Source organism: Mustelus asterias, chromosome 25 (genome assembly GCF_964213995.1).
Source record: "Mustelus asterias chromosome 25, sMusAst1.hap1.1, whole genome shotgun sequence".
In the NCBI taxonomy this organism is placed as follows: Eukaryota; Metazoa; Chordata; class Chondrichthyes; order Carcharhiniformes; family Triakidae; genus Mustelus; species Mustelus asterias.
Window position 1 is genome coordinate 2,655,747 of NC_135825.1, and position 25,507 is coordinate 2,681,253.

Sequence of the window (25,507 nt, forward strand, 5' to 3'; positions counted from 1 at the left end):
CTCCTGCAGAGAGCTGTGGTTATTCAGAATGTTCAGGATTGAGAGTTTGGACAAGAAAGGGAATGAGGGAAAATGGGGATGGGATGGGCAAGTGGATGTAGATGAGGTCCCAGGGGCTGTTTGGCCAAGCCCGGCTCCTAATTTAATTGAGTTTTTTTGAAGGGGTAACCAAGAAGGTAGATGAGGGCAGTGCAGTTGATGTTGTCTACATGACTTTAGCAAGACCTTTGACAAGGTACCGCATGGTAGGTTGTTGCATAAAGTTAAATGTCACGGGATCCAGGGTGAGGTATCTAAATGGATACAAAATTGGCATCGTGACAGAAGCCAGAGGGTGGTTGCAGAGAGTTGTTTTTCAAACTGGAGGCTTGTGACCAGCGGTGTGTCTCAGGGATCAGTGCTGGGCCCACTGTTATTTATCATTTATATTAATGATTTGGATGAGAGTATAGGGGGCATGGTTAGTAAGTTTGCAGATGACACCAAGATTGGTGGCATAGAGCACGGTGAAGAAAGTTATCTCCAATTGCATCAGGATCTTGATCAATTGGGCCAGTGGGCTGACGAATAGCAGATGGAGTTTAATTTAGACAAATGCGAGGTGATGCATTTTGGTAGATTGAACCAGGGCAGGACTTACTCAGTTAATGGTAGGGCGTTGGGGAGAGTTACAGAACAAAGGGATCCAGGGGTACAGGTTCATAGCTCCTTGAAAGTGGAGTCACAGGTGGACAGAGTGGTGAAGAAGGCATTCGGCATACTTGGTTTCATCGGTCAGAACATTGAATACAGGAGTTGGGATGTCTTGTTGAAGCTGTACAAGACATTGGTAAGGCCACACTTGAAATACTGTGTGCAATTCTGGTCACCCTATTATAGAAAGGATATTATTAAACTAGAAAGAGTGCAGAAAAGATTTACTAGGATGCTACCGGGACTTGATGGATTGAGTTATATGGAGAGGCTGAATAGACTGGGACTTTTTTCTCTGGAGCGTAGGAGGCTGAGGGATGACCTTATAGAGGTCTATAAAATAATGAGGGGCATAGACAAGGTCGATCGTCAATATCTTTTCCCAAAGGTAGAGGAGTCTAAAACTAGAGGGCATAGGTTTAAGGTGAGAGGGGAGAGATACAAAAGTGTCCAGAGGGGCAATTTTTTCACACAGGGTAGTGAGTGTCTGGAACAAGCTGCCAGAGGTAGTAGTAGAGGCGGGTACAATCTTATCTTTTAAAAAGCATTTAGATAGTTACATGGGTACGATGGGTATAGAGGGATATGGGCCAAATGTGCGCAATTGGGATTAGCTTTGGGGTTTTAAAAAAAAAAGGGCAGCATGGACAAGTTGGGCCGAAGGGCCTGTTTCCATGCTGTAAACCTCTATGACTCTATAATTATTATGATCTGATGCTTTTTAACGAGAGAGGACTTGCTGGTCACGTCATACACATTTTTACGAGTTTGTATCCTTTTTCTCCCCTCCCCCACAAAGTGACCGTTAAACTTTCCCCTTTTACCTTTTGTTCATCAGTGTAGAATTGGCGCCTTCTGCCCCAGAGTATCTAGTCTTTGCCAGCTCCTTCACTTCCCTCCCTTCAGTTTATTTTGCCTTTGGTCTCCCCCAGTATCTCGTCCTTTGTCTTGGTCAGTGTTTGGATGTCCTGCTTCTCTCTGAGAAACTCTTTGGAACTGAGCGCTGTCACTTATAATGTTACTTGTGACAGACGAAATAGCACCAGACAGGCTCAGGTGTGACACCAAGGTTGCAAACTATTTGATTTGATTTATTATTGTCACATGTATTAACATTCAGTGAAAAGTATTGTTTCTTGTGCGCTACACAGACAAAGCATACTGTTCATAGAGAAGGAAAGGAGAGCGTGCAGAATGTAGTGTTACAGTCATAGCTAGCGTGTCGAGAAAGATCAACTTAATGTGAGGTAGGTCCATTCAAAAGTCTGATGGCAGCAGGGAAGAAGCTGTTCTTGAACTATCTCATTCGACATGTGACAGTGGTTGCGGAGGGAGATGTGAACAGCTGGCGGCTGATGCTGAGCATTTTGGTCTTTTAATAAAATTCTTTAATGGAATGTGGACATTGGGCAGCTGCATTTATTGCCCATCCCTAATTGCCCTTGAATTGAACATTGCCGAGGGCAGTTAGGAGTCAACCACATTGCTGTGGCTCTGGAGCCACATGTAGGCCAGACCGGGCAGATTTCCTTCCCTAAAGGACATTAATGAACCAGATGGGTTTCTCGGATAGGCGGTGAAAGTTTTCATGGACACCATTCTGAAGATGAGTTTCCAATTCCAGAATTATGAACTGAGTTTAAGTTCCACCAGCTGCCGTGGTGGGATTTTAACCCAGAGTATTAACCTGGCACTCTGGGTTACTAGTCCAGTGATATTACCATTACACTGCCTCCCCGCTGTGGCTGTGTAACCAAACCCCAGCATGATTCAGCTGCAGTAGGAGAGGGGGAAAGGAAAGGTTAAATCTGAGGGCAAAGACTGACTGATTGTGAGTTGATTCCATTTCCCCGCAGGATGGATATTGCCACATAGTGTCTCTGGATGCGGAGAGGTTTGTGGAAATGTGTTCTGTGCTCTCGACCACTGAACTCCACACAAGACAATGACCGAGAGCACAGTTGACCCAAGACTCTGAGTCCCCTTGGCAGATATTTGTCCGAGTTTGCTCAATATTTATTCTGCAGTTTCTATTTATACCTGGACAGAGCACTGGTCACTCTCGCTCAGAGAGCCAGCACCATACAGCTGAGTTAAAGAGGAGTAATCGCACCCAGATTCACTCTTCCCAGATACAATCCTTTCACCAACCTCCCCTGGATCTCCCTCAGCACACGGAATGTGTGCGCACGAGGTGTGTGTGGGTGCGTGCGTGCGCGCGCGTTGGGGGAGATCGGGCTCTCATGTGTATCCCTATGGAAGATTAGTGAACAAAGATTGCTTTGAAATGTTTTTGTTGGGGTATTAGGAGCAGGCTGTGCTTATGGGGAGCTACATTCTCACCCTGTGGAAGATAGATGGAGGTACACCGTGAGGGTATCCAGCTCCCTCCCAATCTACCCTCTGTTGGAAGATGCTGCGTTCATAGGCTGGGTGTCGCTGAGACCAGGAGTGAAGCAATGCAGGACTTCCAGGGAGTTAAGTGTTGTGTGCCCAGGGCTCTGAAACTCCAATCCCTACACTGGAGTGTGTGCAGTGGGTAAATACTGTGGATACAAGAGCAGGGCAGAAGCTGGAATTTCCACAGGGAGTAACTCGCCTCCTGATTCCCTGAAGCCTTTGCACCATCTATAAGGCACAAGTCAGGAGTGTGATGGAATACTCCCCACACTTGCCTGGATGAGTTACTGACTCCCTGGAGTGCAGTTTGCTTGGAGACAGTCCTCTGACATTGCCAGCAAGTTGCTTTCCAGACAAGGACACAGATGGTAAATGTTGGGCTGGTCATCCCAGGAAGGGAGGGACAGAAGCAGAGTCAAGCTTGTTGAAGTTGTACAAGACATTGGTAAGGCCACACTTGGAATACTGTCTACAGTTCTGGTCACCCTATTATAGAAAGGATATTATTAAACTAGAAAGTGTGCAGAAAAGATTTACTAGGATGCTACCACGATTTGATGGTTTGAATTATTAGGAGAGGCTGGATAGACTGGGAGTTTTTTCTCTGGACCATAGAAGGCTGAGGGGTGATCTGAGAGGTCTATAAAATAATGAGGGGCATAGACAAGGTAGATAGTCAATATCTTTTCCCAAAGGTCGGGGAGTTTAAAACTAGAGGGCATAGGTTTAAGGTGAGATGGGAGAGATGCAAAAGGGCCATTGGAGGGGCAATTTTTTTCTCACACAGGGTGGTGAGTGTCTGGAACAAGCTGCCAGAGGTAGTAGTAGAGGTAGGTACAATTTTGTCTTTTAAAAAGCATTTAGACAGTTACATGGGTAAGATGGGTATAGAGGGATATGGGGCAAATGCAGGCAATTGGGACTGGCTTAGTGGTTTTAAAAAAAGGGCAGTATGGACAAGTTGGGCCGAAGGGCCTGTTTCCATGCTGTAAACCTCTATGACTCTAACCCAGTCCCAGGTGCAGAGGCCAATTCGAATCCTGCCGACAACTGGCACAGGCTTAACTTGAAACCGGAGTGTCTGGTGCCAGTGCTTCCAGCATGTCACTGAGGCGAGCTTTGCTGTCCTACGCAGAGAGGAAAGACTTTATAAGCCAGTTTAATTCCAAAACACAAGTGCTTTTTTGGTTTATTTTTTGGGACTGTCATAGTTACTAATGACCAGAATCGTGAGCTGCGTTCCAAAATAAATTGTTGGTTAGTGTTAGGCAGACACAGGGAGTGGTGTGTAATTACTGTACACAAAAAAAGATTTGATTTTCCTTTGGGGTTGGATCAGTCAGCATACCAGTGTCTGTGGATTGTGGCTCATTCACTTCACATTCCTCATTCTATCCTCTCATCTACGTATTTAGAACATCGGCGGAGCAGACTGGTCTGTCTCGACGGGGGTGCGGGGGGAGCGTTGGACATCAGATGTTTACCGTGTGTGTCTGCGTATATCAAAACAAATACTTCATCTTTGGGAGTGTGGTAGTGTGCAGTGCGGCATGTGGCTTTGCCGGGTACTGCCTGTGATACACCAGCTGGGACAAACGGAAGGCAATAACCTCAACTCTGTCTGAAAACTCATCCCATCCAATTTTGAGAGTTGTCCTGGGAGAGCATAAAGCACAGAACAAGAAGAGGCCATCCAGCCCGTCAAAGCTGGCACTTTCCACGCAATGCAAAGATTGAATGGGTGGGGTAGAGTCTGAGATAGAACAGAGAATTCCATTCATTTGATCACCCGAAGGACATTGCTTCGTCAATGCTCTCTGATCCTCAGAGTAACGACCCAAATGTTCTGAATGAACCTCACAATCACCTTTTGCCAATTGTACCAACAACTGCCATGTGTAGGTTTTGGCATCGGGTCAGATGCGGCGCGCGGGCCATTGGAGTTTCCACCTTGGAAAAGGCCATTCTCTCCCTGAGAAATAGAAAAGCCAGGGCCAGCCTTGGCTGAATGACAGCAAACTCACTCAGAAGATGGTGGATTAAAGAACACAATCTCTCCGTATTGGCTGACACTGCAATGCCAAACTGAGCAGCAACCTGCTCTACCTGAGAGGCTGGTTTGGATGGAGCAGTTAGAGTGAGGGGGCTCCTCAGGTGAACATGAACGGACTATTTGAATAGGGGAGTCGCCTGTGTCTTAGCCAATCTTTATATCTCAACCAGCATTAGCAAAACCAGACTGAGTTGTCTTTTATCTCACTGCTGTTGATGGTAATCTTGCAATGTCCAAAGTTCCCGACCTCATAATGAGAACAGCTCCAGAAGAATTCACTGGCGCAACAGTTTGGACATCCTGAGAATGTAACAAGTGCTAAAATGCAATACTTTGTCCTCTCCCCGGGACCAGAGAATGGAACATTTTATACACGCAGTGTCAGAATCAAGCTGCTACCATACAGATTAAATACAGAGTAAAGCTCCCTCTACACTGTCCCCATCAATCATCCCCAGGACAGGTACAGCACGGGGTTAGATACAGAGTAAAGCTCCCTCTACACTGTCCCCCATCAAACACTCCCAGGACAGGTACAGCACGGGGTTAGATACAGAGTGAAGCTCCCTCTACACTGTCCCCATCAAACACTCCCAGGACAGGTACAGCACGGGGTTAGATACAGAGTGAAGCTCCCTCTACACTGTCCCCATCAAACACTCCCAGGACAGGTACAGCACGGGGTTAGATACAGAGTAAAGCTCCCTCTGCACTGTCCCCATCAAACACTCCCAGGGCAGGTACAGCATGGAGTTAGATACAGAGTAAAGCTCCCTCTACACTGTCCCCATCAAACACTCCCAGGCCAGGTACAGCACGGGGTTAGATACAGAGTGAAGCTCCCTCTGCACTGTCCCCCATCAAACACTCCCGGGACAGATAAAGCACAGGGTTAGATACAGAGTGAAGCTCCCTCTACGCTGTCCCTGTCAAACACTCCCATTTCCTACCTATGTACGCTTACCTAATGCACCCGCTTTTCTTAAATGAAAAGTTAGTTGATTGTGTTTGAGAATTTCTGTTTCCAGAATGGCAGCTGGACTGATTCACGCGCAGAATTAGCAAATGACTTTCTTCAAGAAACTCTGTCACTGAGGTGACACTCAACCTCCTCGCCTACACTGTTACCGAGGAAGCTCGGAGGGGACAGAAAGAAAAGCATCCTCAAAGGATTGCCTTTCAATACAATTAAAGACAAGGTGATGATGGAAATGAAGTCTGCTACTCCATATCCCAACTCAGCACCCTGGGAGTTTCCACTTGGGTTTTAGACTCAGTCTTTTGATCAGCAGTGATGGGGTTAAACACTGCATTGTGACAGGAACTCCTTGGCTCGTTCCTGAGGGCCCAACGCCAGTTAAGCAATCAAATCAGTGCCAAGATGGATTTAATTGAATTCCTGGTGTTTACAGACAGTCCCCTGATTGATAGATAGGAGATGAGGATCTGGTGTTGCAGCAATGTCTCTCACTGCATTGGGGTTTGTTTTCTGTTGCTAAGCTCACGCCGCATTTAGTGTTGCATGTCACTCGCACTCTGCCTCTGTTCTTGGAGAATGGGTAATGATTAATTTGAACCACATGGTACCAGTGTTTTCCTTTGAACCCAAGGCCTCTGTGATTCCATTTTTCCCCTCCCTGGACCTCAGTGTGTTGGTAAAATGCGCTGTAATTATTCTGGGATGTTTGGGTCTGAAGTTTCAATCTTCAATCAGAGACAATGTCCTGAGGTAATTGCACATTCGAAGCTGTTAAAAACTGGGAATCACTCTAGTCGCTGGCGACCAGTTGTAAATATTGACTCCTTTGTGGAAATGAGATTTCAGATTTGACACTTGCTGCGTTTATCGACCTTTCCTTTCACCTAATGCTAACATCAGCCTTTCGGATCCACACAGCGGGCAGGCTGGTTACAGAATTAATTCGTATTGTTAAAACAAACCAGGAACAAGGATGAGCAAATGTCCAATTGAAGCTGATTTGGTTTCCACACGAATTCCCATCAAAGCTGCTTGCTTTGGTGCATTAACTCTCTCCCATTGAAACTAATCTCTACAGTCATCAAAATCCATGGACCACTTTCTCAGAGCCCATTCTCCACAGGTACAAATCTCCCTCCAGCCGTTAATTCTGGCGAGAAGGACATAACAGGATTTGCAGCAGCGAGATCTCAGTTTGACATCCTCTTCACCCTCCACCGGTGATGTAATCAGGAACGTGAACCTGATTTGCATGAATTTAAATCCATTTACATACTCTTAAAAAGCTCAACGCTGTTTCATTTGCCCCGCGGTTTATCGCCCCCCCACCCCACCCGGGAGCGTGGCATCATGCGGGCATGATCTTCTACAGGTTTTTCAAAAGCAAAAACCAGTCGAGAGGACCGCACTGGAGGGGGCGGGGGGGGGGAGGGGGCGGGGGGGGGGGGGCGCATCAGAGGTACCTGGGAATTGAGGACCAAGGCTGCGCATTGTGTCTTGGCACTACCCCTGGAAATGCTGGGGACACAGTGCCAGGGGGCAGAGTTGGGCATTGGGGGGGGGGGTGGGGGGGGGGGGGGGGGGTGGAAGGGAGTGTATTATTTTGCAGATTGGGTTGCCATTCCGATCTCTGCAGAGCGAGCCTTGCTGACTCTATCAGGCCTCACCCACCAGAGTGACAGCACAATCCATGCCATCCGATTTTATTTTTGACAGAATGTCAGAAGATCTGATGAGGAAAAACCTGGCAGTGTTTCTGGGAGAAACACGCCGGTTCCATTTTTTGGGAAAATTTTACCTCTTATTTCTGGTACATTAACCACATTCCCATTGTGTCTTCCTGTTGGAATCTGAACAACTCAAATTTGCTTTTCTGTCTGAAAGATCATTCCAAACATTTCTCTCGACATTTTTCCTGGTTTCTGTTTGAAGTGTATTTCGCTCACACCCTTTGTTTGCTTTGAGGTAATAATTATTGTTGTTTATCTCTACCACTTTAGCACCATCTTTCCAAACCATTTTCTCTATCAAGGATGTAACCTGTGCCGTGTTCCTGTCTTGGTGTGTGTTTATTGTATATGGAATTGCCCAGCGCTGTTTTGTAACCTTGTATTTTACTACTGTGGGAAAATTGTTTGAAAGCTTTATGAGGAATGGATGGCGCAGTCAGCTAACACACCTTCCAGGTTAGAACCAGAGGGCACAACCTCAGGCTAAAGGGACAATCCTTTAAAACAGAGATGAGGAGGAATTTCTTCAGCCAGAGGGTGGTGAATCTGTGGAACTCTTTGCCGCAGAAGGCTGTGGAGGCCAGGTCATTGAGTGTCTTTAAGACAGAGATGGATAGGTTCTTGATTAATAAGAGAAAAATATCAGCCATGATTGAATGGTGGAGCGGACTCAATGGGCCGAGTGGCCTAGTTCTGCTCCTATGTCTTATGGTCTTCCTAGCCTGATGAAGGGGCTCATCCAGACTCGAAACGTTAGAACATAGAACATTACAGCGCAGTCCAGGCCCTTCGGCCCTCGATGTTGCGCCGACCAGTGGAACCAATCTAAAGCTCCTCTAATCTACACTATTCCAATATCATCCATATGTTTATCCAATAACCATTTGAATGCTCTTAATGTTGAAGAGTCCACTACTGCTGCAGGCAGGGCATTCCACGCCCTTACTACTCTCTGAGTAAAGAACCTACCTCTAACATCTGTCCTATATCTCTCACTCCTCAATTTAAAGCTATGTCCCCTCGTGCTAGCCATCACCATCCGAGGAAAAAGGCTCTCACTATCCACCCTATCATCCTCTGATCATCTTGTATGCCTCTATTAAGTCACCTCTTAACCTTCTTCTCTCTAACGAAAACAACCTCAAGCCCCTCAACCTTTCCTCATACGATTTTCCCACCATACCAGACAACATCCTGGTAAATCTCCTCTGCACCCTTTCCAACACTTCCACATCTTTCCTATAATACGGCGACCAGAACTGTACACAATACTCCAAATGCGGCCGCACCAGAGTTTTGTACAGTTGCAGCATGACCTCCTGGCTCCGAAACTCAATCCCTCTCCCAATAAAAGCTAACACACCGTACGCCTTCTTAACAACCCTATCAACCTGGGTGCCAACTTTCAGGGATCTATGCACATGAACACCCAGATCCCTCTGTTCATCCACACTACCAAGTATCTTACCATTAGCCCAGTACTTTGTATTCCTGTTACTCCTTCCAAAGTGAATCACCTCACACTTTTCCGCATTAAACTCCATTTCCCACCTCTCAGCCCAGCTCTGCAGCTTATCTATGTCCCTCTGTAACCTGCCACTTCCCTCCACACTGTTGGCACTGACTTTCGTGTCATCCGCAAATTTACTAATCCATCCTTCCACGCCCTCATCCAGGTCATTAATAAAAATGACAAACAGCAGTGGCCCCAAAACAGATCCTTGCGGTACACCACTAGTAACTGAACTCCAGGATGAATATTTCCCATCAACCACCACCCTCTGTTTTCTTCCAGCTAGCCAATTCCTGATCCAAACCACTAAATCACCCTCAATCCCATGTGCCAGTATTTTCTGCAAAAGCTTACCATGGGGAACCTTATCAAACGCTTTGCTGAAATCCATATACACCACATCAACCGATTTACCCTCATCCACCTCTTTGGTCACCTTCTCAAAGAACTTAATAAGGTTTGTGAGGCACGACCTACCCTTCACAAAACCGTGCTGACTATCCCTCATCAAATTATTCCTTTCTAGGTGATTATAAATCCTATCTCTTATAATCCTTTCCAATACTTTGCCCACAACAGAAGTAAGGCTCACCGGTCTATAATTACCAGGGTTGTCCCTACTCCCCTTCTTGAACAAGGGGGCAACATTTGCTTTTCTCCAGTCTTCTGGCACTGTTCCTGTAGAAAATGACGACACAAAGATCAAAGCCAAAGGCTCTGCAATCTCCTCTCTAGCCTCCCAGAGAATCCTAGGATAAATCCCATCCGGCCCAGGGGACTTATCTATTTTTACCCTTTCCAGAATTGCTAACACCTCCTCCTTATGAACATCAATCCCATCCAGTCCAACTGCCTGCATCTCAGTACTCCCCTCGACAACACTGTCCCTCTCCAGTGTGAATACCGACGAAAAATATTCATTTAGTGCCTCTCCTATCTCTTCAGACTCCACGCACAACTTCCCACTACTGTCCTTGACTGGCCCTAATCTTACTCTAGTCATTCTTTTACTCCTGACATACCTATAGAAAGCTTTAGGGTTTTCCTTGATCCTACCTGCCAAAGACTTCTCATGTCCCCTCCTGGCTCTTAACTCTTTCTTTAGGCCCTTCCTGGCTAACTTGTAACTCTCAAGCGCCCTAACTGAGCCTTCACGTCTCATCTTAACATAAGTCTCCTTCTTCCTCTTCACAAGAGATTCAACCTCCTTAGTAAACCACTGTTCCCTCACACGTCTGCTTCCTCCCTGCCTGACAGGTACATATTTATCAAGGACGCGTAGTAGCTGTCCCTTGAACAAGTTCCACATTACAATTGTGCCCATCCCCTGCAGTTTCCTTCCCCAACCTATGCCAGCTAAATCTCGCCTAATCGCATCATAATTTCCTTTCCCCCAGCTATAACTCTTGCCCTTTGGTCTATACCTATCCTTTTCCATTGCTGAGGTAAACGTAATCAAATTGTGGTCACTGTCACCAAAGTGCTCACTTACCTCCAAATCTAACACCTGGCCTGGTTCATTACCCAGTACCAAATCCAATGTGGCCTCGCCTCTTGTTGGTCTATCTACATACTGTGTCAGGAAGCCTTCCTGCACACATTGGACAAAAACCGACCCCTCTAAAGTACTCGAACTATAGCTTTTCCAGTCAATATTTGTAAAGTTAAAGTCCCCCAGTACAACTACCCTGTTACTTTCACTCCTATCCAGAATCATCTTTGCAATCTTTTCCTCTGCATCTCTGGAACTTTTTGGAGGTCTATAAAAAAACTCCCAACAGGGTGACCTCTCCTTTCCTGTTTCTAACCTCAGCCCAAACTACCTCAGTAGACAAGTCCTCATCAAATGTCCTTTCTGCCACCGTAATACTGTCCTTGACTAACAATGCCACACCTCCACCTCTTTTACCACCTTCCCTGGACTTACTGAAACTTCTAAACCCTGGAATCTGCAACAACCATTCCAACGTTGGCTCTATTTTCTCCCACCACAGATGCTGTCAGACCTGCCAAGATTTTCCAGCATTTCCTGTTTGCGTTTCAGATTCCAGCATCTGCAGTATTTTGCTTTCAGCTTCCTAGTGGGTTAGAATTGCAGTGCGTCGATACTGATTCAGCTGAAAGCAAGCACGGCTTTGGGATGGAATCCTCAGTGACTAACTGTGGTGCTTTATCCTTCCTTGGCCCTTAACATTTTACAGGCTTGATCATCGCTTCTTTGACATTGTCTAGCTCAGTAAAGACTATATTTGGTTGGTGCCAATCTCAGTATAACGGACACATCCTCAGAAATGGCTTTTGGCTCTGACTCCACATGGAGTTTCACCAAGGATCTTTCCTGGGATCCCTCCCACTCCTTATCTACGTTCTGCCTCTCTTGTGCCAGCCTCTGGGCAGGTGTGGGCTTTTGGATCTTAGCTGGTGACAGTTGACTTCACTTAGTCACTTGTTCCTCGGTCCCACAACCACGGTGTGTGCTGTCAGACCGTCTGAAGGATGTTTAGTCATGGATAAATCCAAACATTTCTCTGTATCCGATTCAAACAGGGGCATAGCCTTAAAATAAGAACTAAGTGATTAGTCATGATGCCGGAAGCGCTCGCCTTGTGTGGAAATCTGGGGCGCTTTACCCTCAATGTCAATAGAAAGTTTCGAAGCTGCGATTTTTACCAAGCAAGGGTATTGCAGGTTATGGAACGAGGATCGGTGAATGGAATTAAAAATCAGAGTGACTGTGACGTAATTGAATGATGGGTTGGAGTTGAATAGCCTCCTCCCGTTCCTCTTGTTACCTGCAGAATTTCCACACTCTTTCTATTTTCTCATTTCTCATCCCATGTGATGCATCCTCCCCTGTGGATAGGCCAGATGGACAGCCAGCTTTCCCACTCCTGCCAGCGTATTTATCCCAAGCCCTCAGGAGGTGTTTGACACTGATGTATTTTGGTCCCTTATTTGCATTTCCTAATGAATGCATGGCTTGCTCCAGAGAACCAGGTGGAGACGCACTGGTGTCACCGAATCTTTCTCCACACACTGTCACTGCAGCACATCAAGCTTTGATCATTCTCCTGACACATTCCTGTTCACTGTTCAATCCTCTTCTCAGTTTAGGTATAGGTTTGACTCGCTCAAAGGCTGTTTGTGCTGGATTGTTGCAGGATTAGGGTTGGGGAATGCACAGTAAGAAGTCTCCTTAACCTGGTTAAAGTCCAACAGGTTTATTTGGTAGCACGAGCTTTCGGAGCAGCGCTCCGAAAGCTCGTGCTACCAAATAAACCTGTTGGACTTGAACCTGGTGTTGTGAGACTTCTTACTTGCCTTCCCCAGTCCAACTGGCATCTCCACACCTGGGGGAATGGACAGAGGGAAAGATTGGTTCAAACTCAGCTGGCTGGAATTGCATCAGACCCTTCTGTCAATCCTATGGTCCGTGTGGAATTAGCAGCTTTTGATACAGGAGGAGGAAATCTGTGACGGGGTAGAAGGGAAACCCCTGTCCTTTCTCATTCATGTAATTTTCCTGTCCTGTTCCAGTAGCATTTACCTGGATACAATTGCAAACAGCTGGCTATGGTCAAACTTCCTCTGGGAGTTTCCTGTCTCCCTGTGCTGCTTGCTTAGCTGCCAAAGCCGCTGCAGACTGTTTTGAGTCTGGTGGTTTTCGGTTGCACGTAATTTAATTTTACAGCGAAAACCGTAGTCTAAAACTTGCAACCTTTCACAGTGGAAACCTTGTGCACGCTTCCTCAACACCTCAAACCAGCCCCCCCCCTTACTCCCCCCACCCTGGCTCTGCTGTCTTACTGCTTGCCTGACATCTGGTCCTGGGTGAATCTTTTAACAATGGGGGGGGAGAGAGAGTCAGAAATTGTTATCTTCACCCCGGCACAAATACCTTCCCTCAGTTCCATTCCTCCCCGGGGGGAGGGTGCTGTCTGAGGAACACCCTTCCCAATGCTGGTGCGCTGTTTGACCCCAAGCTGTGTTTCCATCTCCAACACCAGGAGCGCCTGCTTCCACCCATTCCTCTTCTCATCTCCAACGCCCGTCAGTGCCTCTGTAATTCCTGAACTCTAGTATTTTACAAATAAAACTGAGAATGCTGGAAACACTCAGCAGATCTGGCAGCATCTGTGGAGAGAGAAACAGAGTTAATGTTTCAGGTCGGAAACGCATGAATAATCTGAAGCGCTCATCACAGAGTGTCAGTATTTCAGTCTGAGTACCTGACCCCTCCCCGCCCCCCAATCTTGTGGGTTGTTAATACGGAGGGAGGGGTGATGCAGCAGGAAGGAATTGTAGCTACGAAATGGAGCAGGGATCGGTGAAAGGCCAGCTAAACTCTTACCCCTCCCTGGGTTGCTGGTGATTGCCATTTTCCTGCCGTCTTCCATAAGGACCATTTCCAAACTCGGATTCCGGGACAGACTAGCGTGGGTGTTTGTGTTATTGCTGGTTCTCACCCATTGGCACCGGCAGGAAAGTGGATGTATTTACATTGTGTTATTTTTATCCATTCGTGGGACATGGGCGTCGCTGGCTGGGCCAGCATTTATTGCCCAGCCCTAGTTGCCCTTGTTCAGAGAGCAGTTGAGAGGCAACCACATTGCCATGGCTCTGGAGTCACATGTAGGCCAGACCGAGTAAGGACGGCAGATTTCCTTCCCTAAAGGACATTAGTGAACCAGACGGGTTTTTCTGACAATTGACAATGGTTTCACGATCATCAGTAGATTTTTAATTCCACATGTTTTTTTATTGAATTGAAATTTTGATTTGATTTATTATTGTCACATGTATTAACATACAGTGAAAAGTATTGTTTCTTGCGCACTATACAGACAAAGCATACTGTTCATAGAGAAGGAAACGAGAAAGTGCAGAATGTAGTGTTACAGTCATAGCTAGGGTGTAGAGAAAGATCAACTTAATGCAAGGTAAGTCCATTCAAAAGTCTGACAGCAGCAGGGAAGAAGCTGTTCTTGAGTCGGTTGGTACGTGACTTCAGACTTTTATATCTTTTTCCCGAAGGAAAAAGGTGGAAGAGAGAATGTTCGGGGTGCGTGGGGTCTTTGATTATGCTGGCTGCTTTGCCGAGGCAGCGGGAAGTGTAGACAGAGTCAATGGATGGGAGGCTGGTTTGCGTGATGGATTGGGCTACATTCACGACCTTTTGTAGTTCCTTGCAGTCTTGGGCAGAGCAGGAGCCATACCAAGCTGTGATATAACCAGAAAGAATGCTTTCTGTAGTGTATCTGTAAAAGTTGGTGAGAGTCATAGCTGACATGCCAAATTTCCTTCGTCTTCTGAGATTCCACCATCTGCTGTGACAGGATTCGAACCCGGGTCCCCAGAACATTCGCTGAGTTTCTGAATTAATAGTCTAACGATAATACCACCAGGTCATCGACTTCCCACTTTTGAATTAGGAACACTTTCTGGTCTCTCCCCCACTGTCCTTGCACCTTACCCCAGTTCACCTCCCCCCTAGTTGAAGGAAGCTGAGTTCCACTTTAGGTCTTCTGGCCCTGCTCTACCCGAGTTCAGCTAAACTCTGCACAGGTCAGAACTTAATCTGGTTCTGCAGCAAAGAGCAGGGTCAGAGAGGGAGAGAGAATTATAGTCACTGGTCGCTCCATTCAGGAGATTTAAAACAAGGACATTGGCCTGGATTCAAACTGAACTCCAGGAGTTAAATTTCTTGTTTGATTTCTCCATCGTGTAAAACTGTGCCCACAAAAACAGACGCATGTTGAGCTTTCTTTATCTGCAACCATTTTGGGTTTTCCCCCAGGTGAGGTAAAGCTCAAAATGGCCGTTTCAGGTTTGGGATTGTTTATTTTTATCATTTTGCGAGAGGATTTCCTTGCAGCCAGAAACCAGTCATTAATATTTGCATCAAGCAGTCAATTGAGGGATTAGTTTCCACTTGCCAGCAAGAATGTGGTTGTGTTGTGGGCCAGTGTTCTCACCCTCCTGCCTGTCAGTAAGAGATTGGCTGCACCTTTGTGTTGTTGACAGTAGGTGTAGCCTGTCACGCGCCCAAACTCCTTCACCACCGAGGCCCTACAGTCCTGTGTTCTCATGGTTATTCTGCGGAGGAGACGCCAAAGAGTAGATAATGTACAACACTCAAAGTCTCAGAGATACCACAATCAAAGCTGAAGCAGACTCCAGTGAGCCCGCTCCCTATCTGTGACAGCTGTACACCAGTGAATGGAACGTATGTTAACTATTGCGCTCTCTGCATACGGAGATACACCTGGGTTCTGTCAGCTGTGATTCAGTGGATTACAGACCTTTGAGCCATAGGGTTGTGATCCACATCATATCTGGTCATTGTGTAGTTGGTGGGATCTTACTGTGCACAAATTGACTACACCCCCACCCTCTCCCTTGCCCACCCCACCCTCTCTGCTCACCATCCCATCCTCCACCTTGGTGCTGTCCTCTTCACCTCCACCCCGACTTCCTCCTCCCTTTCTCTTTGCTCTTTCGATAAACGTACACTCTGATTCCAGAAGCCCCAGTCCTACCTGTTTGCAGTCGGAGTGAACGTGTGTCATATCCCATTGAGCCGTAGCTTCCTGACTCCCCTTCATCGGATTTAGGGGATGCCCCGTTAATGCGCTGGGAAATCCCTCTCGGACGTTCCCAGGTATGTTTCCGAAGGTGGGGGGAGTCCAGAACTAGTGGTCATAGTTTGAGGATAAGGGGTAAACCTTTTAGAACCGAGGTGAGGGGAAATTTCTTCACCCAGAGGGTGGTGAATGTGAGGAATTCACTCCCTCAGAATGTAGCTGAGGCCAAAACGTTGTGTGATTTCAAGAAGAAATTAGAGATAGCTCTTGGGGCTAAAGGGATCAAGGGATATGGGAGGAAGGGGGGAATCAGGATATTGAATTCGATGACCAGGATGAATGGCGGAGCAGGCTCAAAGGCCGAATGGCCTCCTCCTGCTTCTAGTTTCTATGTAAGGATTTACCCAGAAATTGTCCAGATACACTAATTTCCCCTGGACAATTCCACTGCCAGTTTTACCCTCCGGTCCCGGTCTCATCCGACCAAACACCCCACCTCCCCATGGTATTCCCCAACCTGATCCACCCCATATCTGACCCACCCCCAATCCCTGATTTCCGAACCCCCTCCTGCCAATGTTCAAGCTCTCGTTCCCACATTCCATTCACTTTTACCTCAGAAACTTACCATCTCCCTTTCAATGGGACCTTTAAATGCAGCTGCTTTACGGCAGCTAGTGCTGTAAAAAGGGGGCGTGACCTCCTTCGCTCCGCTCCGTTGACGTTCCGCCCCTGGAGCCGGGATGTGCTTCGCTGCGCCAGTCTCACCCCGGCCGGAGTCGGGAAGGTCGGGTGAGACAGAGTGGTAATCTGCCGCTGATTGTCACTGTGGGGATGTTAAGGGCCAATACTTTCTTCTATTTGTGTTTGTTACTATTTCCAGATGTTCCTCCTTTGTCTTCTGTCTTGGGAGAGACGTTCCTCAAATTTCAATCCAGGATCTCATCCATCTCCCTGAGGAGCCGTGCGGGTGCCCCGGTTTATTCGGTTACTCCCCCGGTTCTGCATTGATATACCCGCCTGGATTACGCAAGAGATTGGAGGAATGGCCACAGAGCCACCCTCTCTGACCCATGGAATTAGCACAACTGTAAAACTATGGCTGGGGGGGAGGCGGTGTCGCAATATGATCATCATACTTTTTCTTGCTTTCTGTCTGATGTCCACCTGAATGTTTTTATTTATTTATTAGTCACAAGTGAGGCTTACATTAACACTGCAATGAAGCTACCGTGAAATTCCCTGAGTCGCCACAGTTCGGCGCCTGTTCGGGTCAATGCACCCTAACCAGCACGTCTTTCAGAATGTGGGAGGAAACTGGAGCACCCGGAGGAAACCCACGCAGATACGGGGAGAACATGCAGACTCCCACACACAGACCCGAGTCGGGAATCGAGCCCGGGTCCCTGGCGCTGTGAGGCAGCAGTGCTAACCACTGTGCCACCGTGCCGCCCTTATGTGGAGTTTATATAACAGGTGGGGTTGTTCTACCCAGGTCTGAGCTGCAGAAGTGAAGTTTTTTTACAAGTTCTCTGGTATTTGTATTTCTGTATCTGACCCCTCCCACTCAATTCTTTTTATAAACAATCGCTGTGCACCGCAGCTCAAAGTTACGCGTCAGAATTTCAAAGCCTTTGTTTCTCTTCCGTTGAAGATTATTCAGCTGTGGCTTGGTGGTGACTCGCTCACCTCTGAGTCACAGGTTGTGGGTTCAAGCTTCACAGTCTAGGCTACCGCTTGAGTGCAGCGCTGAAGGAATGCTGCTGTGTAGCTCAGAACCTGAGACAAGCCTGTCTGTTCAGGAGGGTGTGATTGGCTGCTAAAACAGTAACTGCACTTCATAAGAACACAAATGGTAAGCGTAAGAGTTGACCTCTGGAGCAGCCCTGCTGTGTAGTATCATTGCTGATCTACTGCTTCAACTCCAATTTGCAGCCCAGTCCTTACATAATCCCGTGATTCCTTGAGCGATCCTAAATCTAATAGGGTGGCACGGTGGTTAGCACTGCTGCCTCACAGCGCCTTGGACCCGGGTTCGATTCCCGGCTCGGGTCACTGTCTGTGTGGAGTCTGCACATTCTCCCCATGTCTGCATGGGTTTCCTCCGGATGCTCCGGTTTCCTCCCACAGTCCAAAGATGTGCGGGCTAGTTGGATTGGCTGCGCCAAATTGCCCCTTAGTCCCCCTGAGACTATCAGGGTAAATGGGGTTATGGGGATAGGACCTGGGTGGGATTGTGGTTGGTGCGGGATCGATGGGCCGAATGGCCTCCTTCTGCATTGTGGGGATTCTATGAATTCTAACTCCGACGTGAATGTTTTCAACAATGAAGCATCCGCAGCCCGCGGGGGCAGGTGAATCCCAAAGATTCACAATAACTGAGTGGAAAAAATTCTCCTCAACTCCGTTTTAAACGATGGCGCTTTATTCTGAGGCTATGCCCCATGTTCTAGATTGCCCAATCAGGGATCCAACCCCCCTCCCCCCGGTGTCTACCCTGCCAAGCTTCCTCAGAACCTTGTACGTTTCAATGGGATCTCATTCTTTGAAACTCCAGAGACCATGTCCAATTTATTTTTATCTTTGTGCAGGATGTGGGCGTTGCTGACCTCGCCAACATTTATTGTCCATCCCTAGTTGTCCTTGGGAAGGTGGTGATGAGCTGTCTTCTTGAACCGCTGCAGTCCACGTGGTGTAGGTACACCCACAGTGCTGTTAGGAAGGGAGTTCCAGGATTTTGGCCCAGCGGCAGTGAAGGAACGGCGATTATATTTCCAAGTCAGGATGGTGTGTGGTTTGGAGGGGAACTTGCAGGTGGTGGTGTTGCCGGGTATCTGCTGCCCTTGTCCTTTTATGTGGTGGAGGGTGCAGGGTTTGGAAGAGCCTTGGTGGAGTGCGTCTTGTGGATGGTACTCACTGCTGCCTCTGTGTGCCGCTGGTGGAGGGAGTGAATGTTTAAGGTGGTGGATAGGTTGCAAATCAAATGGGCAGCTTTGTCCAGGATGGTCAACACTTGGCCCAAGTGCTCAACAATTTTCACACCATTCACTCAACCAGGCAGCACCAGACAAAGTAATGGCCAATGGCCGTGGGGGCTGGGGCATTGCCTCTTGCTGCTTGCAATTACTGCCATGTTGTGTTCCCCTTCTACCCTGCCCCTTCTCCCTGAGGAAGGAGTCTAACAACACCAGGTTAAAGTTGTTAGACTCCTTACTGTGTTTACCCCAGTCCAACGCCGGCATTTCCACATCATGACTGCCTTCTCCCCGAGGGCAGTCAGTGCGATTACAATCATTTATAGGCTTTTTGACATTGCAGAAAGTGAGGAAATGAGTGAAATTAATTCAAGCAATGCCGGAATGAAAAATATTTGTCTTAAATGAAGCTTATCCACGGAATGGTGAGTTTGTGGGCCAGATGTCCGGTTAATGCTGTGACAATTAACTGATTTACAGAAACGGGATAAATATCTCACTGGGAATAGGATTGGAGGTTTTGGGGATATAAACAGATGGAGATGATCTGACATAAATACAGATTATCAAATAATTAATCGTTAAGGAGTTGCCCGTTCAGTTTTTACTGGGTTTTGTTTTGTCTTGCTCGATCCTTGCTGAGATTATCTGGGTTTTTTTCCCCAACACAGTTTTTCAAAAGCTGATCTATCCATTTATTTTCCCAGGATTTGCTGCGCTTCTGGCTTCTTAATCCATTCCCTGCTCCCTCCCCCTTCCACAGCCACATTGCCTCCGACAACTATTTTTATTTATTTCATCTACTGCTGATGGAATTTTGCGGCTCTGGGTTTGATTGCTTTGTTTCTCACTATCTACACTTCAAAACTGCTTCATTACCGACCAAGTGCTGTGGGACACCTCGAGCATCTGATAGCGTTGTATATAAATGGAAGTTTCTTCATTCTCCCTGTCCTGTCCTTGAACTGTAACAAGCCCTATTGTATTATCTTCCACACATCACCAGACAATGAACGCTGGGCTTGCAATGCTTTGAATTGTTTATTACACTGATTTAGCAAATTTTTGTCTCTTTCCACCTTGTTGAAAAGTCCAACGTAAACTCTCTGCGTCTTGAATTTTAATTTGTAGAAATTTTTTTTAAAAATGCTTTGCGTCCAGCTTTGACAAAGGGTCGTTTGGACTCGAAACGTCAGCTCTTTCCTCTCCTTGCAGATGCTGCCAGACCCGCTGAGATTTTCCAGCGTTTTCTCTTTGGCGTTAAGCATGTTGCTACCTCAATTGCTGGGTCATTGAAATGCCAAACTGAGACGGGGAGCTGGCTGAATGGACAAGTAATGAACTTGGAGGATTGTCCTGTGGCTTCAGGGCCAGGGCAAGGTGGGAATGTACAACACTGACTGAGTCCATTTCGGACAGTCCGGTTAGTCTTAAAGATGGTGAAATCCCACACACACCTTGGCCGCCAACCCATTAATCGCCACCTCTGCCGAGTAATCTATCAAAGCTCTCATTTGAGTTTGAAGATTTAGCAGCTTCCATGTTCACTACCCTCTGAGTGAAATAGTTAAATTCCCTGTCCAGGATTCGTCTTTCCAGTTTCCTTCCCTGTTCAAAAAGACAAACCTTAACACCTCCCAAATCTCTGCGCCTCTCTTAACACTGCCTGGTCTTTGACTGGGTTATTGCTATCAATGTTCCATCTTTCCCAATGCTTGGTTCATATTTACCCAATCCAGTTTCTAATTGCCCTAAAGCCAAGGGGCAAGGTTTAAAGGAGATGTACGAGGCAAGTTTTTTACACAGAGGGTGGTGGGTGCCTGGAACTTGCTGTCGGGGGAGGTAGTGGAAGCAGGTACGATATTGAGTTTTAAGGGGCATCTTGACAAATACATGAATAGGATGGGAATGGAGGGATATGGTCCCCGGAAGGGTAGGGGGTTTTAGTTCAGTCGGGCAGCATGGTCGGTGCAGGCTTGGAGGGCCGAAGGGCCTGTTCCTGTGCTGTAATTTTCTTTGTTCTTTGTTCATTCAGAAAGATGGGTGGAATCCACGGTAACGGGGGATATAGCTGAGCTTTGAAGGGAGACTAAATGGGAATACAGAACCCACAAGAAATGGGAGTGAGCATGGGCGATGGAAGGAGCAATTAGCCAAGTGCCAATTTTGACTTTGGATTCCTCTTTATTCATTCACAAGATGGTTCATGCAGCTTTAGTCACTTGATAATAGCTCAGAGATGCATGTTCAGCCCCGCAGTTCTGTATTTGAGTGGGGAGATTCCTTAATAATGGGGAGATTCCTTAACAATTAGGGAGATTCCTGAAGTTCCCCAATTTGTCCCTGGAATTACACCTGGTGATGTCTGGATTTAGGGGAAGTTGAGCGGGATTTTTTATTGTCTGCTCTGATCCTGTGCAGAAGTCAGCTGAGTGCTGATGTTTTGTGACTGAATTTAGATGTGCTAACTGCACAGATTTAGTTTCCCTCTCACTTAGGAAATGTCACTCTGTCTGATTGAGGAAGTGAAGTTCCAGCGAAGCTGAAACTGAAAGCTGTAATGATGGTAATCAGAATGGGCCGGGGGAGGGACTCTCTCTCCAGTGGGTAACAGTGCATCAGTCCGGCCTCTTCAGATCTCCTGTCCACAGAGGGTTGACAGCAGTTTAATTGTGAGGATACAGGAGTGAGAATGAAACATTCAACAATAAAGGTCGTGTACTTGCGTCTGTGTAAAGGTATTTGAATCTTATTTAATGAAATTGGAAATAGTTTGCAAGGCTGGAAGCGGATTCAAGGGTAACGTCCAAACCCAAATTGCATAAATATTTGTAATGGTAAACTTACTGAGCTGTACAGAAAGCATACAGGGAAACTGCAACTGATTGGTTAGCCTTTTCATATAGTCTGTACAGGTCTGATGGGCCGATTGGCCTGCCCCTGTGCTGTACAATTCTGTGATCCTATAAAAAGGTAATTTTGCCTCCAATTCCCAACATAATAGCTGCAATTCACAGAGATTCACAGAGATTCTGTTGTGTTAAAGATTGGAATCTGGGCAGATTTGTGAGGTTATCTCCTGTGTGGAATCAGTCAGTTAACCAAGTTTTGGCTTTTGATCTCTTGTTGGCAGATTAAATTAGATTCAGCGAGAGCTTTGCTGTCTGTTGCGCTGTGATTGGATGGAGTGAGTTGTTTGTGTTGGTGATTCTCGCTGCTTTTTGTTGAAGTTGGGAGTGAGCCCATTCCGAGGTGTTTGATCTTCCCGGGAGCTGGAAGTTGCTACGTCTCAGTCCTGGTGATATGGACACGGCAGTGAGCTTCCCCACAACGCTGCATTCAGTCATTACTGAATCACACCACTGATTTTACAGAATCACCTCCCAGACTATCCTGACTTTAAACTACCCAAAAGATCAGACCCCGAATGGTGGGCACTAGGGAAGTGGAGAGGGCAAACAGGTTTTTGTGAATTTTATGCTCGTCGGAGAGAGATACTGAAGCAGAAAATTCAATATTTGTCAGTTTTAGGAGAAATTGTGGATAAAGCTCCCTCTACACTGTCCCCATCTATCATTATGTGGAGATGCCGGCGTTGGACTGGGGTAAGCACAGTAAGAAGTCTCACAACACCAGGTTAAAGTCCAACAGGTTTATTTGGTAGCAAATACCATAAGCTTTCGGAGCACAGCTCCTTCGTCAGATGGAGTGGATATCTGTGATATCCCAGATATCCACTCCATCTGACGAAGCAGCTGTGCTCCGAAAGCTTATGGTATTTCCCATCTATCATTCCCAGGACAGGTACAGCACGGGGTTAGATATAGAGTAAAGCTCCCTCTACACTGTCCCCATCAAACACTCCCAGGACAGGTACAGCATGGGGTTAGATACGGAGTAAAGCTCCCTCTACACTGTCCCCATCAAACACTCCCAGGACAGGTACAGCACGGGGTTAGATACAGAGTAAAGCTCCCTCTACACTGTCCCCATCAAACACTCCCAGGACAGGTACAGCACGGGGTTAGATACAGAGTAAAGCTCCCTCTACACTGTCCCCATCAAACACTCCCAGGACAGGTACAGCACGGGGTTAGATACAGAGTAAAGTGTATTCCACACTGCTGCAATACAACACCTGAACCTCGGAAGAGAGCTCACTATTTTGACAGTGGAACATTTTTCTCTTTCCCGTGACATCATTGCCTGCCTATCAGTGAAACTGTTAAATTGTGTCAAATGAAAGGGATTTTTTTTGCCTTTAGTTTGTGCTAAAACAAACTAGTTTCAGACTTGCTCAAAGTTATTCCAGGGTTGCAGTTGATGAAATAGTCTATGTGGAAACATCCCTCCACTACCGAGGCTGCCAAAAATAACTGACTGTTCTGGCCACTGTGCGAGCAATATCGTGTCCACAATATCCACAAGATGTCTGATTCCAACAGCAAACGTGTCCAAACATTAGTTGGAATTGGCCTGAAGGAATGTGAACTAAACCGGTGTAAATCTCCAAATCAGAATTTCCTGATGGGACTAATCTTCCCTTTTTGAACATGTTTTTTCTCAGTAAAGTTCAACCTTGAACAGTTTGCTCACATTGAATCAACCTCTACTGCTCCTTGGTTTTAATTATCTGCCATAATGGCATCTGTGCCTCCTTTTGGGGTTTTTCATCGATTGTTCAATGGGACAATCTGAGTTAAGGGGGTTGCTGTAATCTGGAACACATTCTGCTAAAAGGGAATCCGATTCCATAAGAACTTCAAAAGGCAATAGGATGCATGGGACATCTGAACTAATTTGCAGGGTTATGGGGAGAAGCCTGGAGTGTGGGACTAAATTGTGAGTGAGTGAGCTGGCATGGGAAAGATGGGCTGAATAGCCTCCTGTCAGGCTGTAAAACTCTGAGGAGTAAATTATAAAGGAAGAAAATGTATTTAAAGATACATCGTATCTTATCTTTAACTCCAATGAATGAATTATATTTTCTTGTTTAATCATAGATTGTGACATTTACTGCCCATCTCTAGTTGTCTTTGGACGGTGGTGTTGGATATTACCCTTGATCCGTGATGGTGCTTTTCCCATAGAGGAAATTCAGGAATGGGGGGGGGGGTGTTTGCAGACTATCATTCCAGTTGGCCCATGGCAGTTTCTTTTGGTGGATTTTTTTGACCCCTATCGTGGCGGAACTCACTGCAGAGGAGATAACAAAGAACAGTCAGCACAGGAAACAGGCCCTTCGGCCCTCCAAGCCTGTGCCGCTCCTTGGTCCAACTAGACCATTCGTTTGTATCCCTCCATTCCCAGACTGCTCATGTCTTAAGTCTTAAACGATGCCAGTGTGTCTGCCTCCACCACCCTACTTGGCAGATATTGCAACTCAGTCGAAATCCCATTGATTCGAAGTGGGAAGGTTGATTTGCATGCCTCGTGGAACCCAAAGGATGAATGTTTTGCCCATTCAAAGATAGTGCAGTTTTCAAGATGTTACCTGTGGGGACGGTCGTTGGTGTAGGGGTTAAAGACAGGAAGGTGCACTTACCTGTCCTCAATGCTGATCCCTCGTGTCATTCTAGAACTCTCCGCTTTCAAGCTCGCCTGACGCTAACTGTGCGTTTATTTTTATTAGTCTGAACACTTCCAGTCAGTCCTTTTATTAAAGTCTGCGGGAAAGTGTTTTTCTTTGTATCAAGAATGTTACTCAGGCAGTAGATGTGAGCCTGCTGGTGACTAATACAAAGAGAATGGACCTGAAGCTAATTCCTATTTGGAAATTTCTTCAGTTTACTGCGTTTATGAAGTTCTCTGGGCTTTGTTTCAGAGAGGGATCTGAAAACTGACTAAATGCTGTGTGGAGAGAGGAAGAAGCTGTTCTCCGACAACTTGTCCCAGGCCCACTCCCCCAATTCTGGTCTTTGTTGCACCGGCAAGAACCTGAGAGGGGAAAAGCAGATCAGAGAAAGAGTTGTTACTTGGCTTTCTACTCCAACCCTCACACAGGCCTGAAAGCTGCAGGCTGCTGACATTGTACACAGGTCACAGGAGATCTCGGTTCAAAGACTCGGTGGGAAGAAAATAATGAGATATTATCTTTATCTCCAAGATGTAATCTATAAGATGCCCTTAAGTAAAGTCATGCAGGGAAATGGGGGAACTTGCTGAAACCTCCCAATCAATTGGCCTTTGAGAACAGAGTAAATTAAACTTGTGATGGAAAATGGTTCATTTCTGTGGGGGGAGGAAACTGGATTTTTTTGGGGGATTATTTATTTTGCCGCTTAGCTTTGTGCGACTGTAACTCTGATCTTTGCTCAGTTGTTTTCTTTCCGCAATGCAACAGGCCCCAAGGATCCAGCGTGAAACATGCTTAAAGGCCATAAAGAGATTGTAGTGCCTGACTCCAGGGGCCAGTACTTTAGTCAAACCTTTTGCAATCATTCTGGGTCTCTGTTCAATTCACATGTTTCAGATGGTTCTGGTCTGGGGCAGAAGTGGTGTGTCGTCCAGCCAGCCTGTAGTCGTTGCCAAGACTGGTGACCTGGGCTGTATGTACTCAATGTGGGATCAGAGGTTATGG

At 46.6% G+C, this 25,507-nt stretch overlaps 1 protein-coding gene across 4 annotated transcripts in view; it reads left to right on the forward strand.

Annotated features, from left to right (window-relative positions):
• The window catches only part of srgap2 (SLIT-ROBO Rho GTPase activating protein 2), a 147,822-nt gene that overhangs the window by 63,490 nt on the left and 58,825 nt on the right, over positions 1-25,507 (forward strand). The window contains exon 1 of one of the 4 annotated variants that reach the window (XM_078241985.1): positions 6,818-6,875. The exons of 2 other annotated variants lie outside the window; for them this stretch is intronic. Coding sequence is in view for 1 of the 2 variants with exons in the window: in XM_078241984.1 (XP_078098110.1) it covers positions 21,620-21,665 (46 nt within the window). In the remaining variant the exon portion in view is untranslated. Of the gene's footprint in view, positions 1-6,817; positions 6,876-21,547; positions 21,666-25,507 lie in introns of those variants that run through there. One more of the 4 variants, XM_078241984.1, reaches the window with a different exon arrangement.